At 40.4% G+C, this 22,402-nt stretch overlaps 1 protein-coding gene across 4 annotated transcripts in view; it reads left to right on the forward strand.

Moving 5' to 3' along the window:
* The window catches only part of LOC101726050 (LINE-1 retrotransposable element ORF2 protein), an 81,690-nt gene that overhangs the window by 53,593 nt on the left and 5,695 nt on the right, over positions 1–22,402 (forward strand). For 3 of the 4 annotated variants that reach the window (XM_087186249.1, XM_004834359.4, XM_087186248.1), the window contains 3 exons: positions 1–141; positions 455–600; positions 19,076–19,202. In XM_087186249.1, the coding sequence (XP_087042375.1) occupies positions 1–141; positions 455–600; positions 19,076–19,202 (414 nt within the window). The remainder of the gene's footprint in view (positions 142–454; positions 601–19,075; positions 19,203–22,402) is intronic. The other variant, XM_004834361.4, reaches the window with a different exon arrangement.

Consider the following 22,402-nt stretch of genomic DNA (forward strand, 5'->3'; position numbering starts at 1 on the left):
ACTTGGAAATGAAGAAATAGAGCGTATCTTCTCAGGCCTGGAGAACAATAAGAGGCTTCAAGGCCTCAGTCTGCGTTACTGTGGGCTGGGACCATGGAGTGGGCAGAGGCTGGGGTCCATCATTAGCCAGAGTGCCATCTGGTGAGATCCCCCCACTGTTGTCTTAAGTTGCATGATCCATTTGATCATTATTTTTGTTTGCCTTTTCTTAGCTATAAGAGAAAAATCTGTTAAAGCTTGAGAATCAAGGGTGTCACACTGAGTTCATGTGTTTGACCAACTAATGAAGTCATCAGGTCTATTTTTTATGATGTGGCCTATTTTTATTTATTATGATTATTGATTGATTATTTCATAGATGAGCATATTATTTTATCAGATGAAGACCTCAAATCCAAGTTTGAGGATGTGGAACTAATATCCCATAAACAATGTATCTCGCCCTCTTCTCCAGCAAGCTGCACCTCGATGGCAACTATTTGCAGTGCTCTGGATCTCTGGCTCTGCTCAGGCCCTTAGCGGAGTATGCAGAGATGCAGGGGAAAGAACCGCCAGCCACAGCCTCTCCTGACACGAGAAATCCCACTCAGCAGCTCCACAGTAGGTGCAGGGCAACTTGGCCCTTGGTTCCTCTTTGGAGCCATCTGGAAGAGGAAACTGTTTTGTGATTAAAAGTGATCCCCTCTAGTCAGTGCAGTGGTGCATCCTGAAATCCCAGCAGAATGTGAGTTCGAGTCTCACCTGGGCAACTTAGTGAGACCCTGTCTTAGTGAGAATTAAAAAACAAAAAGGAATGGAATGTAGCTCAGCAGTAGAGTGGCCCTTAGTTCCATCCCCAGGGAAACACCCCCCCCCCCCCGCAAAATGAGCTTCCTTAGTGGTCAATGGAGATTCTTCTTCCTGAGTATGTGTGGAAGACAGAATAATGGCCTCCAAAGTTGTCTTTGTTCTAATCTTCAGAACCTGTGAATATGTCATATGGCAAAAGGGATTTTGCAGGTGAGATTAAATTTAGGATTTTTAAATGGAGAGATGATCTTGGATTAGCCCAGTGAATGTAATCACAAGAATCTCTATCTATCTATCTATCTATCTATCTATCTATCTACCCATCTATCTATCTATCTATCTATCGTACTGGGGATTGAACATAGGGCCTTCCCCTGAGTTGCATCCCAGCCCTTTTCTTTCTTTCTTTGTTTTTTTTTTTTTGGTACCAGGAATTGAACTCAAGACCTTGTGCTTACGAGACAGGTGCAATGCCACTGAGCTAAATCCCTGGCCCTCTTTCTTTGTTTTGGGGGGGATTTTTGTTTTGGTTTGGTTTTAGTTAGATCAGAGGTATTTAAAATGATCTCTACAGGATCACTTTCTGGTTCATCCAGATGTATCTTGATAAAATCTACAGAAAAAAAATTATAGGCTCTATTAATAGTTGAAACAGTGTTCCTACTCGTATACTTCGACAGCTTAAAATGACACTTTCAAAGGGACTTTGGCAGCTTAAAGGTACAGGATCAATTAAAGTTTCTTGAGAACTGACTTTCTGACGTTTTAGAGGTGTGGTGATAATAGGATTGCCAAACTGGTCCTTTATTCTTGCTTTCCTTGGCAATGTGATGGTGTTTAGCTCTGATTCTGCTGGAATGCTTTTCGGCTGACGCTCGGCTCTGCAGTGATTTTCATTCAGTGCTGCTTCTACTTTTCTGGTGGATGGTGCTGGAGAAGAACATGCTGAGTCGGCAGGCTGAGGAGATAGGCTATCTCTTCTGTTACTCCTGTCATTGTCATCATCATCATCACTGGACAAAATGACTTGTTCTTTTATGAGCAGTCAGTCTGAACCTCATCATCAGAGTCTTGTTTTGGTTTTAAATTATGAAACAAGGTCTTGCTCAGTTGCCCAGGCTGGGCTTGAACTTGGAATCCTCCTGCTCATCCTTCCAGAGTGTTGGGAATACAGTCATGTGCCACCATCCCCAGCACAAAAATCTCTGTAAAAGGGGGGCCAGAAGGTCAGAGTCAGAGAGGAGATGTGACTGTGGGAGCCGAGGTTGGAGTGGTGTGAGGAAGGAGGTGGGGAAAGTAGGTGCCCTCTAGAAGCTAGAAAAGGGAAGGAAACTAATTTTCCCCAGAGCCTCCAAAAGGAGGTAGTTCTGTTGAAACCTTGACTTTTGCCTGTAAGACCCACCTCAGACTTCCAACCCCCAGAACTGTGCGATAATAAGTTTGAATTATTGTAAGCCACTTGGTTTGTGGTTGTTTTTACAGCAGCAATAGGGGCTCAGTCGAGGTGCTGGCCCTTCCCTGGCTGTGGCTAAGTAGGGGGAACTAACGTGGACTTTTGCCACCTTAAATGTGGCATTTTCCAGATCCTTGGAGCTCTCCTGGGCACTGTTCTTGCCTAACCCTGTTCCTGGAATGAGGGTATGTGAACGCTTTCCTGGGAGTGTGTTGGGAGGGGTGTGGATGGATTTAAAGAAATCTCCACTTTCATAAGGACAGTGTTCCTGGGATTAAGTTATCCTTGGTCATAATCATCTCATTCTATTTTTCAAAAAAATGCCCATCTCTTCCCAGTCAGCATCTTAGCAGGGTATCTGGCTGAGGGGTACAAAAGCAGTGAGACAATTCAAAATGTTACCTCAAATGTTACAAAAGTGAATGACTCTATAACTCAATGATGGACCATTATTACACATCAGTTGTTTTCCAATTTTTGATTTAAACAAAATTGAAGGAAGGGGGCCGGGGATGTAGCTCAGTGGAGCCACACCTGCCTGGCAAGTGCAAGGTTCTGAGTTTGATCCCGGTACCCCACCCCCCCAAAAAAGGGAAAAAAATGAAGGAGGACCTAGTCAAATTATCAGCTGACAGGTTATTTAAAATCCATTTTTATGTGTGTGATAGACTACTGTGTGATTTTTAGCATATAATTCAAAAATCCAAAGAATTGAATAGTACTGCTAGGATAGAACTCCTAGGCTTACTCCGTTGAAAAAGAAGTTATTTAAGTATGTCACATGCAATGTTTAGACTGTCCCCATGCTAAAATAATTATTCTTTGTTTATCTGACATTCAAGTTGAACTGGGTGTCCTGCTGGGAAGGAGTGGGGTGAGGGATGGAGGAGAGGCCCTATCCCATTTCCATCCTGTGTGCATGAGATTTCTCACCACTTGCAAAGAGTGACCACCAAAAATAGAGAATGGTGCTCAACTCTGCCTCATTCCAACAGTCCTATTCCCTGGTGAATATGTGAAGTCACTGTAAAAACAGATAAAAGGCCAACATCCATCTCACTGAAAGATCCAAGAAATAAAATTTTATTTTTGTAGGCTGGGGATTTAGCATTTTTATTCCACAGAAATCATACTGAATAATCCATAAGAGTCTCCTTTTCTTTCTTTTCTTCTCCCTTTCTTTTCTTTCTTTCTTTCTTTCTTTCTTTCTTTCTTTCTTTCTTTCTTTCTTTCTTTCTTTGTACTACTATTAGGGATTGAACTGGGGCCCTTCACACTGAGCTACATCCCCAGTCTTTAACTTTTCTTTTCCTTGTGCCTCATTTCTCTGAGCACCCACACTCTGTTCTTTTTTTTTTTTTTTTTTTTTTGGTATCAGGGATCGAACTCGGGACCTTGCCCTTGCGTGAAAGGTGCAGGAACCACTGAGCTAAATTCCCGGCCCCTCATTGTTCTTGAATGCATCCTCTATCCACCCCTAATAAACTCTCCTCATGCTTCTATTACTGGTGCATCCTGAAAATCCTTTTCTGTGACGGGAGTCAGTCAGCAAACCTGCATACTTACATTAAAGAGACTGAGAAGCACTTCATGTCTGGGATGTGAAGTTATCATGAAAGAAGAAAAATTGCAAGAGGGTTTTGCTGTGGGTCTTTTGAGCTCTTGTGGGCTTATCTCTTCTGTGCTTAGCTGGACTTGATTGTTGGATGCAAGTTGGAAAAATCAGGAAGAGGAAAATATCTTATATAGTATTTCTCTTAATAGAAGACAGGAAAGCAAAAGTGATGAATGGAATCATACAATCTCTCTGGAAATTACTGTCTTGAAATTTCCTGTCAAGAAAAAAATTTTCTTGGCCAAAGCAAAAGCCACTATGGAAGTAGTTTTTTTTTTCCACACTAAACCATGGCTAGAAAAGAGAAGTAATGGGGGGAAAATCATGAATAAATAATACAGTCTATATGCTGCGTATACTAGATAGATAAATAAATAGATAAATAATGCCTCAGGCTCCCAGGTTACTACAGAGATCACAGGTATGTATCACCATGCTGGCTAAGACTTTTAAATATAAAATATACAGAGTGGACAGAATGGAAATACAAATAAAAGCACAAGAAGAAAAGAGAATAATGTAAATTTTTCAGTTGCAAAAGAAGAGTTTGCTTGTGTTTTATATTATTTCACGTCACTTGGAGTTAGGGTTCCACTTAATCCAGTTAAGAAAATGATATAAAAGATTTTATTTTTAAATGTCAACATTTGCCATATGGTAGAAATTTTATTCTTTGAAATTTAAAAGCTTATAATGAAAAATGTTATTATCAGCTGGGTGTGGTGGCATGAGCCAGTTATCAAGCCCACCCTGGGCAAGTTAAAGACTTAGCAAGATCCTGTTTTAAAATTTAAAAAGGGCTAGGAATGTAGCTCAGTCCAAAGGCCTGGGTTCAATCCCCAGTACCACAAAGAGTAAAATAAAATAAACCTAAAAGTGTATCAGACAATACAATAAGATTTTCAACATTCCTTGAGGATATTATAAGAGCAAATAATTTTTTTTTTCTTTTTAGTACTAAGCATGGACTCCAGGGCAAGCGCTCTACCACTGAGCTACATCTACAACCTACAAAAATGTTTTGGGACCACTGCTTTATAAAGCCCAAATGTTTGGATCCCCCTCCTGTCCTGTGAGCTACTCCCAGACCTCTCAGTAATCTTGTCTTCAGCCCAGAGTCAGGCATGATGGCTTTGTCCTGCTGACAACCTAGGGGGCCCAAATGACTAACAACCCAATCACAAGTCTTTTGTTGGTGTTTTGTTGTTCCGTAATACTAGAGATCAAACCAAAGGCCTCATGGGTAAGCACTCTACCACTGAGCTATGTCCTCAGCCCTTTTAAATTATGTTTTATTTGAGACAGACTCTCACTAATTTGCTCAAGCTGGCCTGGAATTTGTGATCCTCCTGCCTCAGCCTCCTGAGTAGCTGGGATTACAGGTGTGTGCCACCACTCAGCAACAAGTTTGTTTTCTTAACTATGTGTTATAATCTGCAAAAGCAAACTGAGTAATGATGTGCCTTTCTTCTCTGTGTGCTGTACGTGCATGTGTGTCTGATAGACACAAAATCCTCTTCTAAGTGCTAGGGATACATTAGTGCATAAAACAATATCTCTGTCTTAGGGAGAGGCTGGGAACACATGTGCCTGTGCAAATGTGTGCCTGGGTGGTGTGTGTGTACAGTCTAGGCCATTTAAAAAAGGTATAATAAATATATACGTGCCACAGTTTGTTAGAAGGTGATACTGATGAGGAAAACAAAAAGGTAGAGAGAGGCATGGAGTGTGAGAGTCCGACAGGATTTTAGATGGGCAGTTAAGCATGGGCTCCTGGCAGAGGTGACCTCTGAGAACAGCCATAGCAGGTGAGGAAGGAGCCCTCTCATACATGGGGAAGAGCATCCAGGCAGAGGGAGTGGCCTGTGCCAGAGCTGCCCCTGCAGGGGAAGAGCACTGTGACCAAGAAGGAGCAGAGGAGCAGCTCCGGGGCTACGCTTAAGAAGGAACCTTCCATCTATGCAGCACACAGGCTGGGGAGCAGAGAGACCTGCCAGGGGCTTCTGGCCTGTGGTCTATGAAAGGGAGACCTGTGTCAGTAGCAGGGAAGTGGTGGAAAGGGTCAGATTCTGCGCTTTGCCATTTCCTGCACACTGGATGTGGGGTACAAGAGAAAGGAAGAGTCCAGAATGACTCCAGAGGAAGAAGGTTTTAATATTTTTTAAAAGAGGCCCCAAAGTATGTTTCCTTGCTATTTTCTTACCCCAGGAATATAGAGCCCCTTTTATCAAGGACTGCCATGGCATGTAAGGGAGCATTAACATGAGGCCTAGCAGGATGCTGATTGGGGCCCCACTTAGTTCCATATCTACCCCAAGACTGAGGAGAGAAATGCAACAATGCCCGCCTGACCTGCAGTGATTGGGACATCAGGTCAGCCAGTTCTCTCTTGTGCGAAACACCTCTGTCCAGAGTGCACAAAGTGAGAGCGATAACTAGCAACAACAGCATCCCAAGCCCACTCTCTCACTGGGAACAGGCTACTATTATTTTTCCAATTTTTTTTCCAACCAGCCAGCCAGAAGGGAAGTTCTACTTTGAGCCAGATTGCAAAATCATCTCAAGCTGTCACAGTGACAACTACTTTAGGGAAGAAAAAGAGAAAAAAAGATATTGTTTGTTGTTGTCCATTCCAACCATTCCTTCCATTCTCTTCATCTTTTAACTCACTTCCCCTTTCATGAGATATGTGTTCCTACTCCTGGATAATTACCCAAGAGAAAAACTCAGGCAGAGGAAAAAAAGAAGACTCAGTGTCTTGTGATCTCCTACAAACTAAACAAGAATGGCTTCATCATATCCACTAGGGGAATTAATCTTGGACACAGTCAACATTCCAAAAAGGAATTATGAGGCCGGACATGGTTTGTGAACAGCTCTGCAATGAACAACTAACAGGACCTCATAAATTCAACTTCAAGCCTCTCCTATGATTGTTACTTACAATCAGAAACTGAGGGATTTTGAAGGAAATTTAAGAAATCACAACTCCGTAGTCTCTGAGCAAGGTTACACCAAATGAGAAGCTACCCAGTGTTAAATGGTCCCAGCTAAATATTTGGGACCACAGTCCTACTCCTGACATTTCCACCAGGGCCTGGATCTCAGCATCCTGCACTGCAAAATGAGGGCTTCATGCTCACGGGTTCATTGCTCCAGTATTGCCATATTGAAAGTCTAAAGCCACAGCATGAGATCATCACTGGGCGTGTCAAGAACATGGCCTTTGGGAAACTCCTCCAGGAAGCTAAAATAAATTTACGTTGCTCTGTTTGGGAGGAGAGCGGTCATCCACTGAAACTTGTCACTTGGCTTTCTCTTCAATTCTAATCTGGTCATGTGCAACCTTTTTTTTTTTTTCCTGGCCTTGAAATATCTTTGTATCTCCTCTGTGAAATATCACTGAATTAGAAAATTACAAATTCTTTGGTCTAAAGAGCCAAAGGAAGATATAAAGTGCAAAAGTGTATCTGACCCTGTCTCTGCTGCCTGATGTAAATAGAGTCTTCCCACTGGACAGTGCTGGTAGGTTTTGGAAATTCAGAGAAGGGGATTCTATCTCAGGGGTAGAACTGGACAGGCTTTGTGAACAAGCTGACATGGTGCAGAAAGAAAGGGCTTAACTGAGGAAGGAAACCCTTGATGATGCAAGCCAGGAGTGGGCAAGTTTAGCTAGAACAAGAGGATGTGGGAGGAAGGGCCACATTAAGGGGAACCTTGCATGTCAGGCCAAGAGTTTGGACTTAACCCAGTAGACAACAGAAGCCATTAAAGTCTTTCTTTTCCTGGGGACTCAAAAGAAACAACTTCATATCCAATATATATTTATCTTATATTTCCAGAGTTCACAAGACAAGCTTTAAAATGCCTTTCCACGTTGGACAACTACTTCTACAGTCATAAGGTGTTTGGGGAAGAGTTTGGTCTTTGGTAGAGGAGTTCTACTTGTCCCAAAATAAAGGGTCAGATTGAGCTGATTTATATCAACCTCCAGGGTGAGGAGTCCAGATGGTTTCCATTTGGTCCTAATTGGAAACAGCCAAGCTATTCTTATGTACTCCCTTTTGTGGACTGGAGGCTTTTGGCCTGCTGCTTGGAAAGTTCTCCTCACAATACTGCATGAATCAAAACCCCATTCACAACCCTGAGCCCCACCCCCATTACTCTTCTCATTTGGAGTCATAAGAACATTTGGAGTAATAATTACACAAACTTGACAATTTTACATGGAGCAGGTATTTACAAGTTGATAGAAGAAGCACAATATTCCATTTAGACGTTTGTCCTGCCTCAGAGGTTCAGTGAACATGAAGAATCATTAGCCCAGTGCTTTTTAACCTGAGCAGCTTCAGAGGAACCTGGGGAGCCTGTTAAAACCCGGAGCACCGGGCACCCCTGCCCAGGGTCCTGAGCCAGTGGATCTGAGGAAGGGCCAGAGATCTGTGTTTCTATCAACTCCCCTGGGGATGCTGATACTGCTGTTCCAGGGACCACTCTTTGAGAACCACTGTTTTAGACTTCACAAAAATTAGATTGCCTGTTCTTGATTTATTTTGCTCAGTGAAGAAAATCAGAGGGCAGAGTCAGATTCCTTTCCTGCCCTGGAAACCCCAGAAGAAACAGGCCTAGGCTCATTTCTGTCCTCATGTCCTTGTCTTATCCATACTCAGGTGGGCTCACTCCTGGAGTCATGGCTGTTGGTACCACAGGGACACAGGATCAGGGGAATCCTGGGCCTGAGGTTGATCTACCCTCAAACAGGTGGTGTCCAGCTTGGTTCATGTCTGATGACAAACCTGTGGGGTCTATAAAGAGATAGAAGATGGCAGATGGCTAACAGTCACATAGCCATTGCAGAGTGGTTTTTCTGAGCCCCATTCCAGCAAGGCCTTTGTGTCACATCAATGCCCCCCCGCCCTGCCCCATTCCTGAAAGAACCATTGAGAACCAAGGAGTCAGCCGGGCCTGTTCCAGGCCCAGCCCAACCCCACACTATGGTCTCCCAGGCCGTTTTAATTCTGGAGGACTCAAGACCCAGAGAGCCAGTAAGCAGCTTAGACATGTAGAGGGTAAAACATCCAACCATTAAATGCTCCTTCCATAAGTTTGAAGCCTTTACTACAGTACCAAGTGGTAAATTTGCCTCTCCAAATAAGGTATTTTTGCTTATATCATAGCTACAATCCACAGAAATGCCAGCAGCATTAAGGAATGCAAGGGCCAAGTTCAAAAGTCAAGATGTAATCTTCAAAATAGCTTTATTATTTCCAAAACAGGGAGTTGCTGGTTAGAATCCTGAAATTATTTTATTTGGGGCCTCATCCTTGGGTGATGGTTGAACAATGCCAACCTCTACACACAGGTTCCAAGATCCAAGATGTGAATCGTCCAACGCTAATTACATTGTGTTTCCTGAGTCCTGTAATCAAGCAAACGGAGTTTATGTTCTGGTTTATGAAAGTGAGAATTACACAGGAAATTACACATGTTCCTTGTCAATGGAAAGAAGTTATTTTTAACAAGTTAAAAAAAATTCTACCACAAGGAGAAGGTCCTATGAGGACTTGGCACCCACAGATGAGCAGGAGGTCATGGTGTAGCAGAACAGTACAGTGCCCCCCAGAATGTGTGGTGCCCACCTGCTCTGGTGGCCCCAGGAGAGACTAGGAGTGAGGAATCTCCCTGGAGTAATGCTGCTCCCATGAAAATTAACACCTGACCATTGGATACTGGCCCACATAGAGCTCTGCTGGAAAGAGTGAGAAGTTTCTTGGCTGATAAGACAGGATTCTAATCAGAGAGGACCACAGGAGAAAAGGCTTGGAGGTGTAGGTACCCGGCGGGGAATGTCAGACGTCCCAGAAGCATGACATTCACAGCACAGTGGTCATTGCGGGAGTGACTAGAGGTGTGGCCAGTGGGCCCACATGGCTGAAAGCCATGAGCAGTGTTGAGGAGTTAGGCTTTCTCCTGTGTGCAGAGACAGCTTTGAAGAACTTGCAAGCAGAATATCTGGAGGATGGAGATTAGGAGGCTCTTACTCCATTTCGGGCAGGAGAAGATAAAGTGGAGAACAGAGTATAATGATGAAAGATAGAGTTACATACGTACAGTTTAATGAGGGTGCTGAGAAAGATCCTGGATTCAAGGACAGTTGGGGCAGCTTGCTTGGTAATTAACTAAGGAGAAGAGATGGAAGCACAAGGTCAGAAGCCCGCAGTGGATCTGTGCATGGCTCCAGGGAAGGCGTCTCAGGGAGCAGGGTGGCAGGGAGGACACCTTGCCTATGGAGTTTCTCCACCAGGTTGCTCTCATTCTGCTGTTTCAGGGACTCATAAAATCTAGAAATGACACCAAGAGCCAAAGCATTAATATTTACTGTGTACTGTGAGCCTTGACCATTGTTATTTCACAGTGCTTTCTAGTCAGTCCTCCATGCTTTGAGAAGATGGGTATTATTATCTCTGTTTATCAATGAGGAAATTTAAGTTCAGAGTAATTAAGTGACCTTCTGGGAATCACATGGTACTTTTGAGAGAGAGGTGTTAAACCTGGGCACTCTGTACATTACATCACACCACTCAGCCTCTAAAATAATTAGGTGTGATTGCGCCACTGCTGAGTTTTCTGGGAACTCAGAATTGCTGAGTTTTTCTTGGACAGAAGGAGCAAATTAAAATAGAGCTTGTTTTTGTTTTAAGGTAGAGAAATGTAAGATGAGGTAAAAATGGGTTAGGGTGAATAGTTGGGGTAGATCTAGTATTATGTATTCATCCTTAAGCCAAGAGAGAAGAATCTTGCCCTTTGATTAAAGCCCTGGAGCAAGAAACCCCTGCCTAAACTGTTCTACTGTCCCACCTTCTCCAAGGGGCACTGGAACTCATAAGAGCAGACTGGTTGGTTCCAAACTGGTTGTTCTTCATAGGCAAAGATGACATCACTGCCTGTCTGAACACCAGTCTGATGGGGGAAATGTACTGTTTTTCCCCACATGATGCATGTTTTACCCGTTCTATCACAGACTTGGGGCTCCCTTCCTCCCTGAGGATGCACATTTGTCCCACACTGGCTCCACTGGGGGTGCAGACCGGCTGAGGGAGTTTCTCTCATTGAAAAGTTGATGCTGCCCCCTGCCTCGCAAGCACAAGGTCCCGAGTTCGATCCCCGGTATCCTCCAAAAAAAGAACTCTTTTAGGGCTGGGGATTTAGCTCAGTGGTGCTGCCGCCTGCCTTGTAAGTGCAAGGACCAGAGTTTGATCCCTGGTACCAAAAAAAAAGAAAAAAGAAAAGAAAAGAAAGAAAGAAAAGTTGAGCAGCTGTATAGGAATTTAGCCTTCATCCTTCACCTGGGGCCCAATGGCTCATGTTTCACCCACTGCTTCCAGGAGGGGTGAAAAGAAAAGAGGTCCATATGTGATCAATGGCTACATTGTTAATCATTCAGGGCCATAGACTGAAGCTTTTGAAGGCATGCATGTCTGTGAAAAGTTCTTAGAAATTTAAAAATCATATTCCGTTCATGTTTATGAGTGGAATCAAGACATTATTTATCACATTGTACTTGAAAAAACGATGAACAGTAAAAATTTTCACAATATGATTGTATCCTCTAGTCTATTAGTCATTCATTCAATCAACAAACTTTTTTTGGCAGGGGGAGTGATACCCAGATTGAACCCAGGGCCTTTCTGCTGGCTGGGCTTGAACTTGTCAGCCTCCTGCTTCAGCTTCCCAGAGTGCTGGTATTATAGGTGTGCCCAGCTTCAACAAACATATACCACCTTTCCATAAAGCATCAGTTTTCCTCCAAGGACTGAACACTTATTTGACTATCATCAAGTCCTCCCACACACTGGTTAGCATTCACTTAATGTCAGCTCAGAAAAGACATGCCTATTTGTTCCTCTTGTTCCCACTTAGAGCCCCAGCACCTAGACCAGTGCTTGGCATTCAAAAGTATTTGTGGAATGCTGAGTGAATTCAGGCACTGGGGATAAGCTCTCAAGTCAGCATGGTGGTCACAGTAGGGTAGAGTTAAATGACCCTTTTAAATCCATTAAATGCCTGCACAATTCCAGGGATGATCAAAATATAAACAGAATGTTTAATTTTTAAAAATTTATTACAGTAAAAGATATGCTGCCATTAATCTCCCTCCAAACACTTCCCCTCCACACATTTATCCCATTGTTCTTCTCACTGAAGCATTTCTGGAAGCCTTTATGAAGTGTGATAAAAAATGTGCATGCGGGTCGATGTTGGAGGGACACGGTGGAGGAAAACTCAACTCTGCATTGCTGGCTTTGAAGATGAAGGAAGTGCTCCACTAGCTGAGGAAGCCCTTGCTGAAGAATACAGCAGTCCTGATGGAGAGTCCCAGGAGAGGAAAGCAGAGCCAGCACCATGGAAAACACTGCAGTGTTTGCACCAGTCTGCACTGCCACCAACAATGAAGAAGGATTCCTTTCTCCCTACAACCTCGCCAGCACTTGTTATTCATTGATTTCATGATAGCAGCCATTCTTTCTGAGGTGAGGTGGAATCTCAGCATTGTTTTCATCTGCATCTCTCAAATGGACCAGAGGTTTTCTTGATTAACTAAGAGTGATACAGAGAAAGTCTTACAACTAAGTAACAACAACAACAACAAAACAAGCCAATTCAAAAATGGACAAAGAATAGACGTTTCTCTAAAGAAGATATACAAATGGCCAATCAGCACATGAAAAGAACTCAACATCATTATTTATCAGGGAAATGAAGATGGAGCTCATCTTGAGGTACTGACTCATGAGGATGGCTAAACTGAAAAGTACAAGTGCTGGTGAGGATTTGGAGAAGTTGAAACCTTGGTCTTTAAGGCTGAGAATGTGAAAGTGTGCGGCTTGCTGTGAGCAGTTGTGTGGCATGATATTCTCTCCCTCAAAAAGTTAAACATTGAATTACTCTGTGAGTCAGCAATTCCATTTCTTAGTGTACACCCTGGAGAATCCAACAGCAGAGCTCAGATACTGTACACTGTTGTGCCTATCAGCATTCTTCACAGAAGCCAAAAGGTGGAAACAACCCAAGTGTCAGCAGATGCCCAGATGAGTAAACTGTGGTGTGCAAATACAGTGGGGTATAGTTGGCCCTCTAATCCTTGCATTCTGGCCACCTAGTATCAAAAATATTCAAAAACAGATTGCATGTGTACTGAGCATGTATGGACTCTTTCCTGTTGTCATTGTTATCTAAAAAATACAGATTAACAACTAGTTACAGAAAAAAATAAATAAATAATGTGCTTGTTATCGCCAAGTGCCCTGTAATGAAAAGGCAGCCTCATAAAAACATTATGGTGTGTCTTTGTGCACTTTATTCACCAGATATGACCCTTTATGAGTTCTGGCTCTTCCCCAAAGTCAAAATGACCTTAAAGGTAAACATTTTGAAACAATTCAAAGGATGAAGGCAGCCACAACAACACAACTAAAGACACTCTTAAAAGAGGACTTCAAAACTGCTTCAGAAAGTGGCAAGAATGATGGAATAAGTGTGTTCAGAGCAGGAGGGGTTATTGTGAGGGGGATTAAGGGGAATGTGGTGTCTTTTACTATAATAAATTTTTTTTAATTAAACGACTATATTTTTGGATCATTCTTTGTACAATCCACAGATATGTTATCTACCACTGTCTCTTCCCTGGCTTTTAGCAGATCCCCCACTCTTTGGCTGAACCCAAGATGCAGTAGCTTTCTAGTGATAAAGGGGTGCATATAAACTGTGAACACCTGAAGGCCCCAGGAAGCCAGTTGGCTTTGAGCCTGCTGGTGGTTCAGATTTCCTATCCCACACTGACTCAGTGGGTGAGCCCATGTTAGTGTTCAGAGCTGTTTCTCTTTCTTATCCCTTTTCTGTTTTTTCCTTTACCAAATTCCTAAGCTTGAAACAGTATAAATTAAATGTGTACATGATGCCAGTCCATAGCACTGACAATGAAGTTTTTTTTTTTCCATAAAGTTTATTAGTACATTTTAGGTATAAAATACAGTTACATTCATCATTGGGATCTTGTACCTGCATACGATGTATCTTGGTTCTTATTTTTTTCCCCTTCCCCTGCCCTCTCTTCACCCCCTCCACCCTTCCCTATTTGCAAAGACTTTGTTTCCGTTTTTTTTCCTTTTCTCATATTTTTCCCCTTCTTTCCTTACCCCTACCCCTCCCACTTCCCCTACTCATTTAGACCTTTTCTTCCTATTAAACAATATCAATTATACATTTTTAAAATTACAATATCAAGATCTAGAAGAGATTACCACAGATTTTACAGAATTTAAAAGGATATAGAAAGCATATTGTAAAAATATTTTTTGAAATAAATTTGACAACTTCTAAAAAGTACCTTGGAAGACAAATTAATGAAACTAACTCTGGAGGAAATATAAAATTTGAATAGCACCTATTAAAAAAAGTATATTTCTAGCTTGAAAACCTCTCTATATGACAACAACAGGTTCATATATGTGTTAACTGATAAATTATATCAAACATTGAAAGCAGAAAAAAGGAACAGTTCTCTCTTTTTAGGAAATCAACATTGTGCTAATCCTAAAGCTGGATAAAGATAATAGAAGAAAAAAATATGAACATAGATAAAAATTTGTTTAACAAAACAAACTATGAGAAGTCAGATCTGGCAGTATGTAGAAAGTGGTTTTATTATAGGGATGGCAGTGTTGGTTCAGCATTGGAAGATCCACCCCCAAAAGTCATCATTTTAACAGAGGAAAGGAAAATGCCATATGATCCTGTCACTAGTTGGAGAAAAAGGATTGGACTAAATTCTACAGCTATTCATGGTAAAAGCTATCAGGAGACTAGAAGTAGAACAGAACCTTCTCAACAGATAAGCCATGTACTCCATACTTTCACCAAAAATGCCTCATATGAATGGAGAAGATACAATGCTTTCTCCCTAAGGTGGGGAACAGGGCAGATATGCCTACTCTTCATCTGTCCATTGAACTTTGAAACATAGGCCCAAACCAAAATAGTCTGGCAATAAAATGACACAACTAGGATAGGATTGGCAAGGTAGAAGTAACATCTTTATATGTAGATGAAATGATCATCTACAGAGAAAATACTAAGAAATCTCTAGGAGCCCCTAGAACTTGTATTTGAATTTAGCAGGATTAGAAAACACAAGGTATATATTATCTGCTTTTTTTTTTTTTGGTACTGATGATCAAACTCGTGTCCTTGCCCTTGCACAGCAGGCAGCGAAACCACTGAGCTAAATCCCCGGCCCAACACAAGGTATATATAAAAATTCAGGTCTATGGATATTTGCTATAAATGAAGAATTGGATATTGAAATTTAAAAGTTATGTAGGAGTACAAAGGACCTAGAAAAGTAAAAAGAAAAAAAAAACAGTGTTGGAAGACATTTAGTACCTAATTTTAAGACTTCCTCTAAAGCTACAGTAATCAAGGCAGTGTTGGTGTAAGGAAAGACATATAGATCATTGGAATAAAACAGAGAAATAGAACTACACATATATGGTCCACTGAGTTTTGAAAGATCATTATTATTATTTTTTTTTTTGGTACCGGGGATTGAACTCAGGTCCTTGTGCTTGCGCAGCAGGTGGCAAAACCACTGAGCTAAATCCCCAGCCCAAGTTTTGAAAGATTATTTAACATTAACATTTTATAGAACATAAACTCAATTCAAGAGCAGAGGAAAAGATAGTATTTTCAGCAAATGGAAAAAGATGATAAATGAGATTCCATCAAAATTTAGAACTTTAAATGACAGCGTTAAGAAAATGAAAAGTAGTCCTTAAATAGACCATATTTATAATGCATATAACCTATGACCAGAATATATAAAGAACTCTTACAGCTCATTAATAGACAACCCAGTTAAAAAGTAGACACAAGATGATGATAAATAGCCAGTACAGCACAAGGAAAGGTGTGCAACACTAGAATCAGAAAAATACCAATCAAAGCGCAAGGACCCAAGTTCAATCCCCAGTACCAAAAAAAGAAAAATACTAACCAGTACAATAACAAGATTGAATTATACACTCATTAGGGAGATGAAGTTAAAAGCTTCAAAAGAACAAATGTCAGCTTAGGTGTGAACCAGTTAGAACTTTCTAATACTGCTAATGTGAATGTAAAATGATAAAACCATTTTGGAAAACAATATAGAAATTTCTATTCTTAAGTTTTTACTTAAGAGGAATGAAAACACATGTTCACAATAGATTTGTACATACAAGTTGACTATCCCTTATCTGAAATTCTTGGGACCAGAATGTTTCAGATTTTCATTTGAAATCCACTTGATCTTGCAAAGAGGATAGCTACTACTTTTTTTTGGGTTCCTGTCGCATGTGGTATTGTTTTCCACCCTTTAACTTTCAGTCTATGAGTTTCTTTTTGAATTAAATGTGTTTCTTATATACAACATATTGTTGGATCTTGCTTCTTGACCCATTCTGCCAGTATATTTCTTTTGATTGGTGAATTGAGACCATTCATATTGATGGTTATAACGATATGTATTGACTTATCATTGTCATGATTTTTTCTTTTTGTTGGATTCTCCCCCTTTGCATTTAATTTCTTGTCATGCCAGATGGATTCATTCTGCTGTGTTTCCTGGGGTTGTGATCCTCATTGTCTTTTCCTAGGATATTGCCTAAAATTTTTTGGAGTGCTGGTTTGGTATTCATGAAGTTCCTAGGGTGCTCTTTGTCATGAAAGTATCTTATTTCTCCATCCATTTTGAAAGATAGTTTTGGAGGGTACATCAATCTAGGTTGGAGGCTGTTTTCCTTTAGGGCTTGAAATACATCACTCCAAGCTATTCTTGACTTGAGGGTTTGCATTGAGAAGTCTTCTGTGATTCTGATGGGCTTTCCCTTGTATGTGATTTGTTTCTTTTCTCTTAACTGCTTATAGAATTTTGTTCTTCTGTTGTGTTTCTGGAATCTTAACAATTATATGCCTATGTGTAGATTTTTTTTGATCAAGGCTACTTGGAGTCCTATATGCCTCACTTATCTATATGTCAAGTACTTCCCTCCTGGTTGAGAAGTTTTTTGCCATCACTTCTGTGAAAAGTTTTTTTATGTCATCTGTACTCTCTCCTGTTTCTTCATTGACTCTGATCAGTCTTACTTTATTCTTCTTTGCATCATCTAGCAGCTCCTGGATTGATTTCTCATGGTTCCTTACAATTTTAAAGCGATTTTTCTTTTCCTTGTCACTAATTGCAATCTTATCTTCTATATCTGAAATTCTGTCCTCACATTGACTCATTCTGCTGCGTAGACTTTCAGTGGAGTTTTTAATCTCCTGGAAATCTGTTTGTATCTGTTTTATGGATTCCATTTGTTTCTTATGCTGGGATTCCATCATGATCCTCAGCTCCTCTGTTTTTTTTATCTGTAACCTCTCTAGATTTATTAATCATGTCTTGCAGTATGGGCACAATCTCTGCTGTTATGTGAGAAATTATTTCTGATTTCATTTTTTCCAGATCCTCTTTTGTTGCCAGTTCATAGAGTCCAGGTGGTTGAGTATCAAAGTGTTCCATCTCGTTTCCCTTTGGGGTTGTTTTAGGTGATCTGGAAGTCTGGTTTTGAAACTTGTTTATGTGTCTTTTCATTTCAACAGGGGGTGGGGTTGCTCCTGGCACCCGAGTGGCTCACCTTCTCTGGGCTGGCAGGGGTGGTACGGTGGCCTGGAAGCCTCCTCTTGTGCGCTAGGAGTGGCTCACCTCCGTGCTGACAATGAACTTTTAAAAAGCTACATAGACTGATGAAGTGAAGCAGACCCAGGACTTCTGACCTCATGAATCATGAAAGCAGAGTGATCCTTTCTCTTTCAAACCTTTTCTTCTAGAGTTCAAAAAACTGGACAAATTGGCAGACTTTTAAAGGGCTAAATCTCTTTATAAGAGCCAAATTCCTTTATAAGGGCTATCATGTCCCCAGATCAATGGACAACTCATTCATCTTTTACCAAGGAGTTTCTAGGGACAGCAGTTTTCTTCTTTAATTAAATTAAAGGTGGAATTTCCTTTCATGTACAGCAGTTTGAGACTTCCTATTGTACAGAATGAAGAAGGATCTGAGTATCAAACCAGGACTTTAAAGATCATGTATATATTATTTCCTTGGCTATATTACAAAATAACATTTCTGACGTAAGTCCAATAAATATAAATTTTTTTAAAATTGGGTACCTAAATTCAATAGATGCAGATAAAAACAACACTGAGATTCTACCTCACCCCAGAAAGAATGGCTACTATCAAGAAATCAACCAATAACAAATGCTGGCGGGGCTGTGGGGAGAAAGGAACACTTCTCCATTGTTGGTGGGAGTGCAGACTGGTGCAACCACTGTGGAAATCAGTATGGAGGTACCTCAAAGAACTAGGACTAGAGGTCCCATTCAACCCAGCTATTCCCCTGCTGGGTATCTTCCCAAAAGAATTAAAAGAATCATATCACAGTGATATATGTGCACCCATGTTCATAGCAGCACAATTTGTAATAGCTAAAACTTGGAAGCAGCCCAATTGCCCACCAACTGGAGACTGGAAGAGTCTCCAGTTGATGGGCAATTGGGAGATGGGGACATGATAGTCCTTATAAAGAAGATGTGGTTGTTTTATAAAATGGAGTACTACTCAGCCATAAAGAAAGAGAAACTAGAGACATTTATAGCTAAATGAATGCACATTGAGGACATACTCTTAAGTGAAATAAATAGGACACACACATGTAAATACTGAATAGTTTCTCTAGTGTGAGAAACTGAAAGTGTAAAGAAGGATTAAAATGATTAAAACAAATAATTGATAATTTGAAATAGGAAGTAAAGGTCCAAAGGCATAGGGGAAGTGGGAGGGGAAGGGGAAAGGAAAGAAGGGAAAGGAAAAATTATAAGAAAATGAAAAAATGGAAACAAAGTCTATGTAAATAGGGAAGGGTGGAGAGGGGGAAGGGAGCAAAGCGAATGGGGAAAAAATAAGAACCAAGATACATCATGCACAGGTACAAGCACCCAGTGATAAATGTAAACGTATTGTATACCTAAAATGTACCAATAAAAGAATGTAAGCAAAAAAAAAATTGGTTACCTACCCGGTAATAAACAGAAAAACTGTTGTCTAAAAGTAACAAAATATTCTGATTTTCTTGAAGAAATCAAGAATAAAAAGCGCTTGACTGAAGCTGGTCCTTGGTTAGTGAAGTTACATTTGGCAGATAATGGAATAGATGGCAAAGGAGAAGGAGAAAGCTTGTTGGAATTTACTCAAATGCTGACATGGTAAGTAGCAAATTAAGTGGTTTTATTTGTTAATTTTCCAAAATTAAGTGCTTAAATTGAATCATGGGAGCAATGATCCAGCCTTTTAGGGGTTTCTAGTTAGGTTCTTCAGCTCTGAGAGGAAAGCATTAAGCCCCCTTGGTCTTGGCACCCAAAACAGCAAACTGTTGTGTGTGACCCCATAGTGGGGTCTCAGCGATCTCACTAGGTGAAGTTGGCAGCTGCGTCAAGACAGCAGCGATGACCTCCAGGGTTTTCTCCCTTAAAGTCCAGATTTAATTAAAATGTTAGTCGTGTGACCTGGGGAAGAAGGGTGGCCTACTCGGGAGTGATTAAATAAATTTGTCCCAGCCTCCTCAGGCAGAAGGATGGAGCTATTCTCAGAAGCTTCTAGAAAACAGAATGTTTCCTATCCCTGTTTATCCTGACAACCTTAGGTACCTTCCTATCCAGCTCTACAGAGCCCATATCCTCACTGGGCCAAGCCACGAGTTAGAGTTTGCAGCCACATTAGAAAAACTTGCTTGGCACTTGAAGCGCCTTGGGGCGACCACAGGCAGAAGCACCCAGCCACAGTGTAAGGTTTGAGGGCTTGTTATGGTTTTTTAAAAAAAGATTCCTTACCTAATATATTTTACTTCCTTATTCAGGAAGGATGGGAAGATTATCTACCTAGAAAGCTGTGCTGCTCTTTCTATACTAACTACATTAGAAAACTTCATTTAATTACCTTTTGACTATACTACTGGATTTAATACATGACCTATGTATTATCCTTTTGAGACTGCTAAATTTTTGTTACAGGTTTTACATCAATGTTCCTGAAGTATATTGGTCTGTACTTTTCTCGTAACATCTTTGGTTAGGATCAGCGTGATCTGACCTGATAGAATGGGTTAGAAAATGTTCCCTTCTATTTTATTTTATGAAATCATTTGGTAGATTCATCAGTGAAGACATCTGGATCTAGAGCTTTCTTATGAGATTTTTAACTACAAATTCATTTTTCAGAGCCAGGTGTGGTGGTGCACCCCTGTAATCCCAGTACTCAGGAGGCTCAGGCAGGAGAATCACTGTGAGTTCAAGGCCAGTCTGAGCTACATAGTGAGACCCTATCTCAAAAAACAAAAGCAAAACAAATCCATTTTTCAAATAGGTATAGGATTATTCTGGTTATTTTTTCTTCCTGTATGAAGCTTTGGTAGTTTGTGTCTATTGAGGAATTTGTTCATGTCACCTAAATTCCCAAATCCATTGGCATAGTTATTCATAATATTTCCTTATGATAATTTTAATGTATGGGATCTATAGTGATGTCTCCTCTTTTATTGTTTTATTTTACTTACTTTTGGTTTTTGTAAAACCTGTAACAGGGTCTCACTATATAGTTCAGGCTGGCCTTGAACTCATTATGCAGCCCAAACTGGCCTCAAACTCATGGCAATCCTCCTGCCTCAGGCTCCCAAATGTTAGGATTATAGGAATGCTCAACCATGCCCAGCTCCTCTTTTATTGACATTGGTAATTTGTATTTTCTCTTTCTTCTGATCTACCTGATTAAAAATTTATCCAACACCACCACCACCCTACAGTACTGGGAGTTAAACCCAGGGCTTTCACACTCAGCTATATCCCCAACCCTTTTTATTTCTTATTTGGAAACAGAGTCTCACTAAGGCACCAAGTTGCCCAAGTCAGGTTCCAACTTGCAATCTCTCTGCCTCAGCCTCCCAGAGTACTAGGATTACAGGCATATGCTACCACACACCCTGCTTGAAATTTATCCGTTTTATTGATCTTCTTAAGTAACTAGCTCTTGGTTTTCTCTACTGTATGTTTTCAATTTCATTTATTTCATCTCTTTATTATTTCCTTTGTTCTGCTTACCTTGGGTTGCATGGAGCTTTTATTTCTATGTTATTAAGGTAAAGGCTTAAGTTATTGATTTTAATCCTATTTTTCTCATATAAATGATTACATTAATACTAGGTACTGCTTTCATTAAACTTATAAATTTTGATATGTTATATTTTCATTCTCATTTAGTTCAAACTATTTTTTTTTCTTTTTTTTCTTTTTTTTTTTTGTACCAGGGATCGAACTTGGGTCCTTGTGCTTGAGCAGCAGGCGGTGAAACCACTAAGCTAAATCCCTGGCCCTCAAACTATTTTCTAATTTCCTTTTTCAATGTTGGTTTTATTTTTTTCCGGTACTGGGGATCAAACTCAGGACCTCGTGCTTTTGAGGCAAGCGCGACACCACTGAGCTAAATCCCCAGCACCTTTTCATTGTTTTTTGACCTGTGGGTTATTTAGATGAATGCTATTTAGTTTCCATATACTTGTTTTAATTTTTTTTAGACAAGATCTATCTCTGTAGTCTCTCTGGCCTGGAACTCCCTACGTAGCCCAGACTGATCTGGAACTTGAAATCTTCCTGCCTAAGCCTCCTGAGTGCTAAGACTATAAGGCATACACTACCATGCCCACTTTTAATTTTTGAGATATTTTCTCTCATTTATTTCTAATTAAATTTTGGTATGCTTGGAGAACATACTTGTTTTATTCATTTTATGACCTAGATCTAATCTATCTTGGTAAATTGCACTGGGAAAGAATATGTTTCATTAAATTTTTTAGATTTTTAGAGACAGGGTCCTGCTATATAGTTCAGGCTGGCCTTGAATTCTGTATGTATCTCAGGTTGGCCTCAAACTTGTAGCAGTCCTCCTTCCTCAGCCTCCCAAGTGCAGGAATTACAGCTAAGAATATGTATTTTAATGTTATTGGATGGAATCTTCCATAAATGTCAATTAGATCAAGTTAGTTGGCAGTGTTGTCCAAGTCTTCTATGTCTTTACAGGTTTTCTATTTATTTGCTCTATCAATTATTGAGGAAGGGAAAATTGTAATTAAATCTCTGCAATTTAATCAGCTTTTGCTTCACATATTTTGAAGCTAATTATTAGTTACATAAACATTTAGCTTGCTAGTCTGTTGAACTGACCTTCCTCATCATTATGAAATGATCACCATTATCTCTGGTAATATTTCCTGCTACAAAATCTACTTTGACTGATGTTTTCTACTTTGATTAATATTAATATAGCCACTACAGCTTTCTTAAAATCAATATTAACAAGATATATCTGTCTTCACTCTTTGAATTTTACTCTATCTGTATATTTATATTTAATTGGG

The sequence above is a fragment of the Heterocephalus glaber genome, unplaced genomic scaffold, assembly GCF_053883595.1.
Source record: "Heterocephalus glaber isolate CG9 unplaced genomic scaffold, H.glaber_assembly_v1.0 deba00001504, whole genome shotgun sequence".
NCBI classification, from domain to species: Eukaryota; Metazoa; Chordata; class Mammalia; order Rodentia; family Bathyergidae; genus Heterocephalus; species Heterocephalus glaber.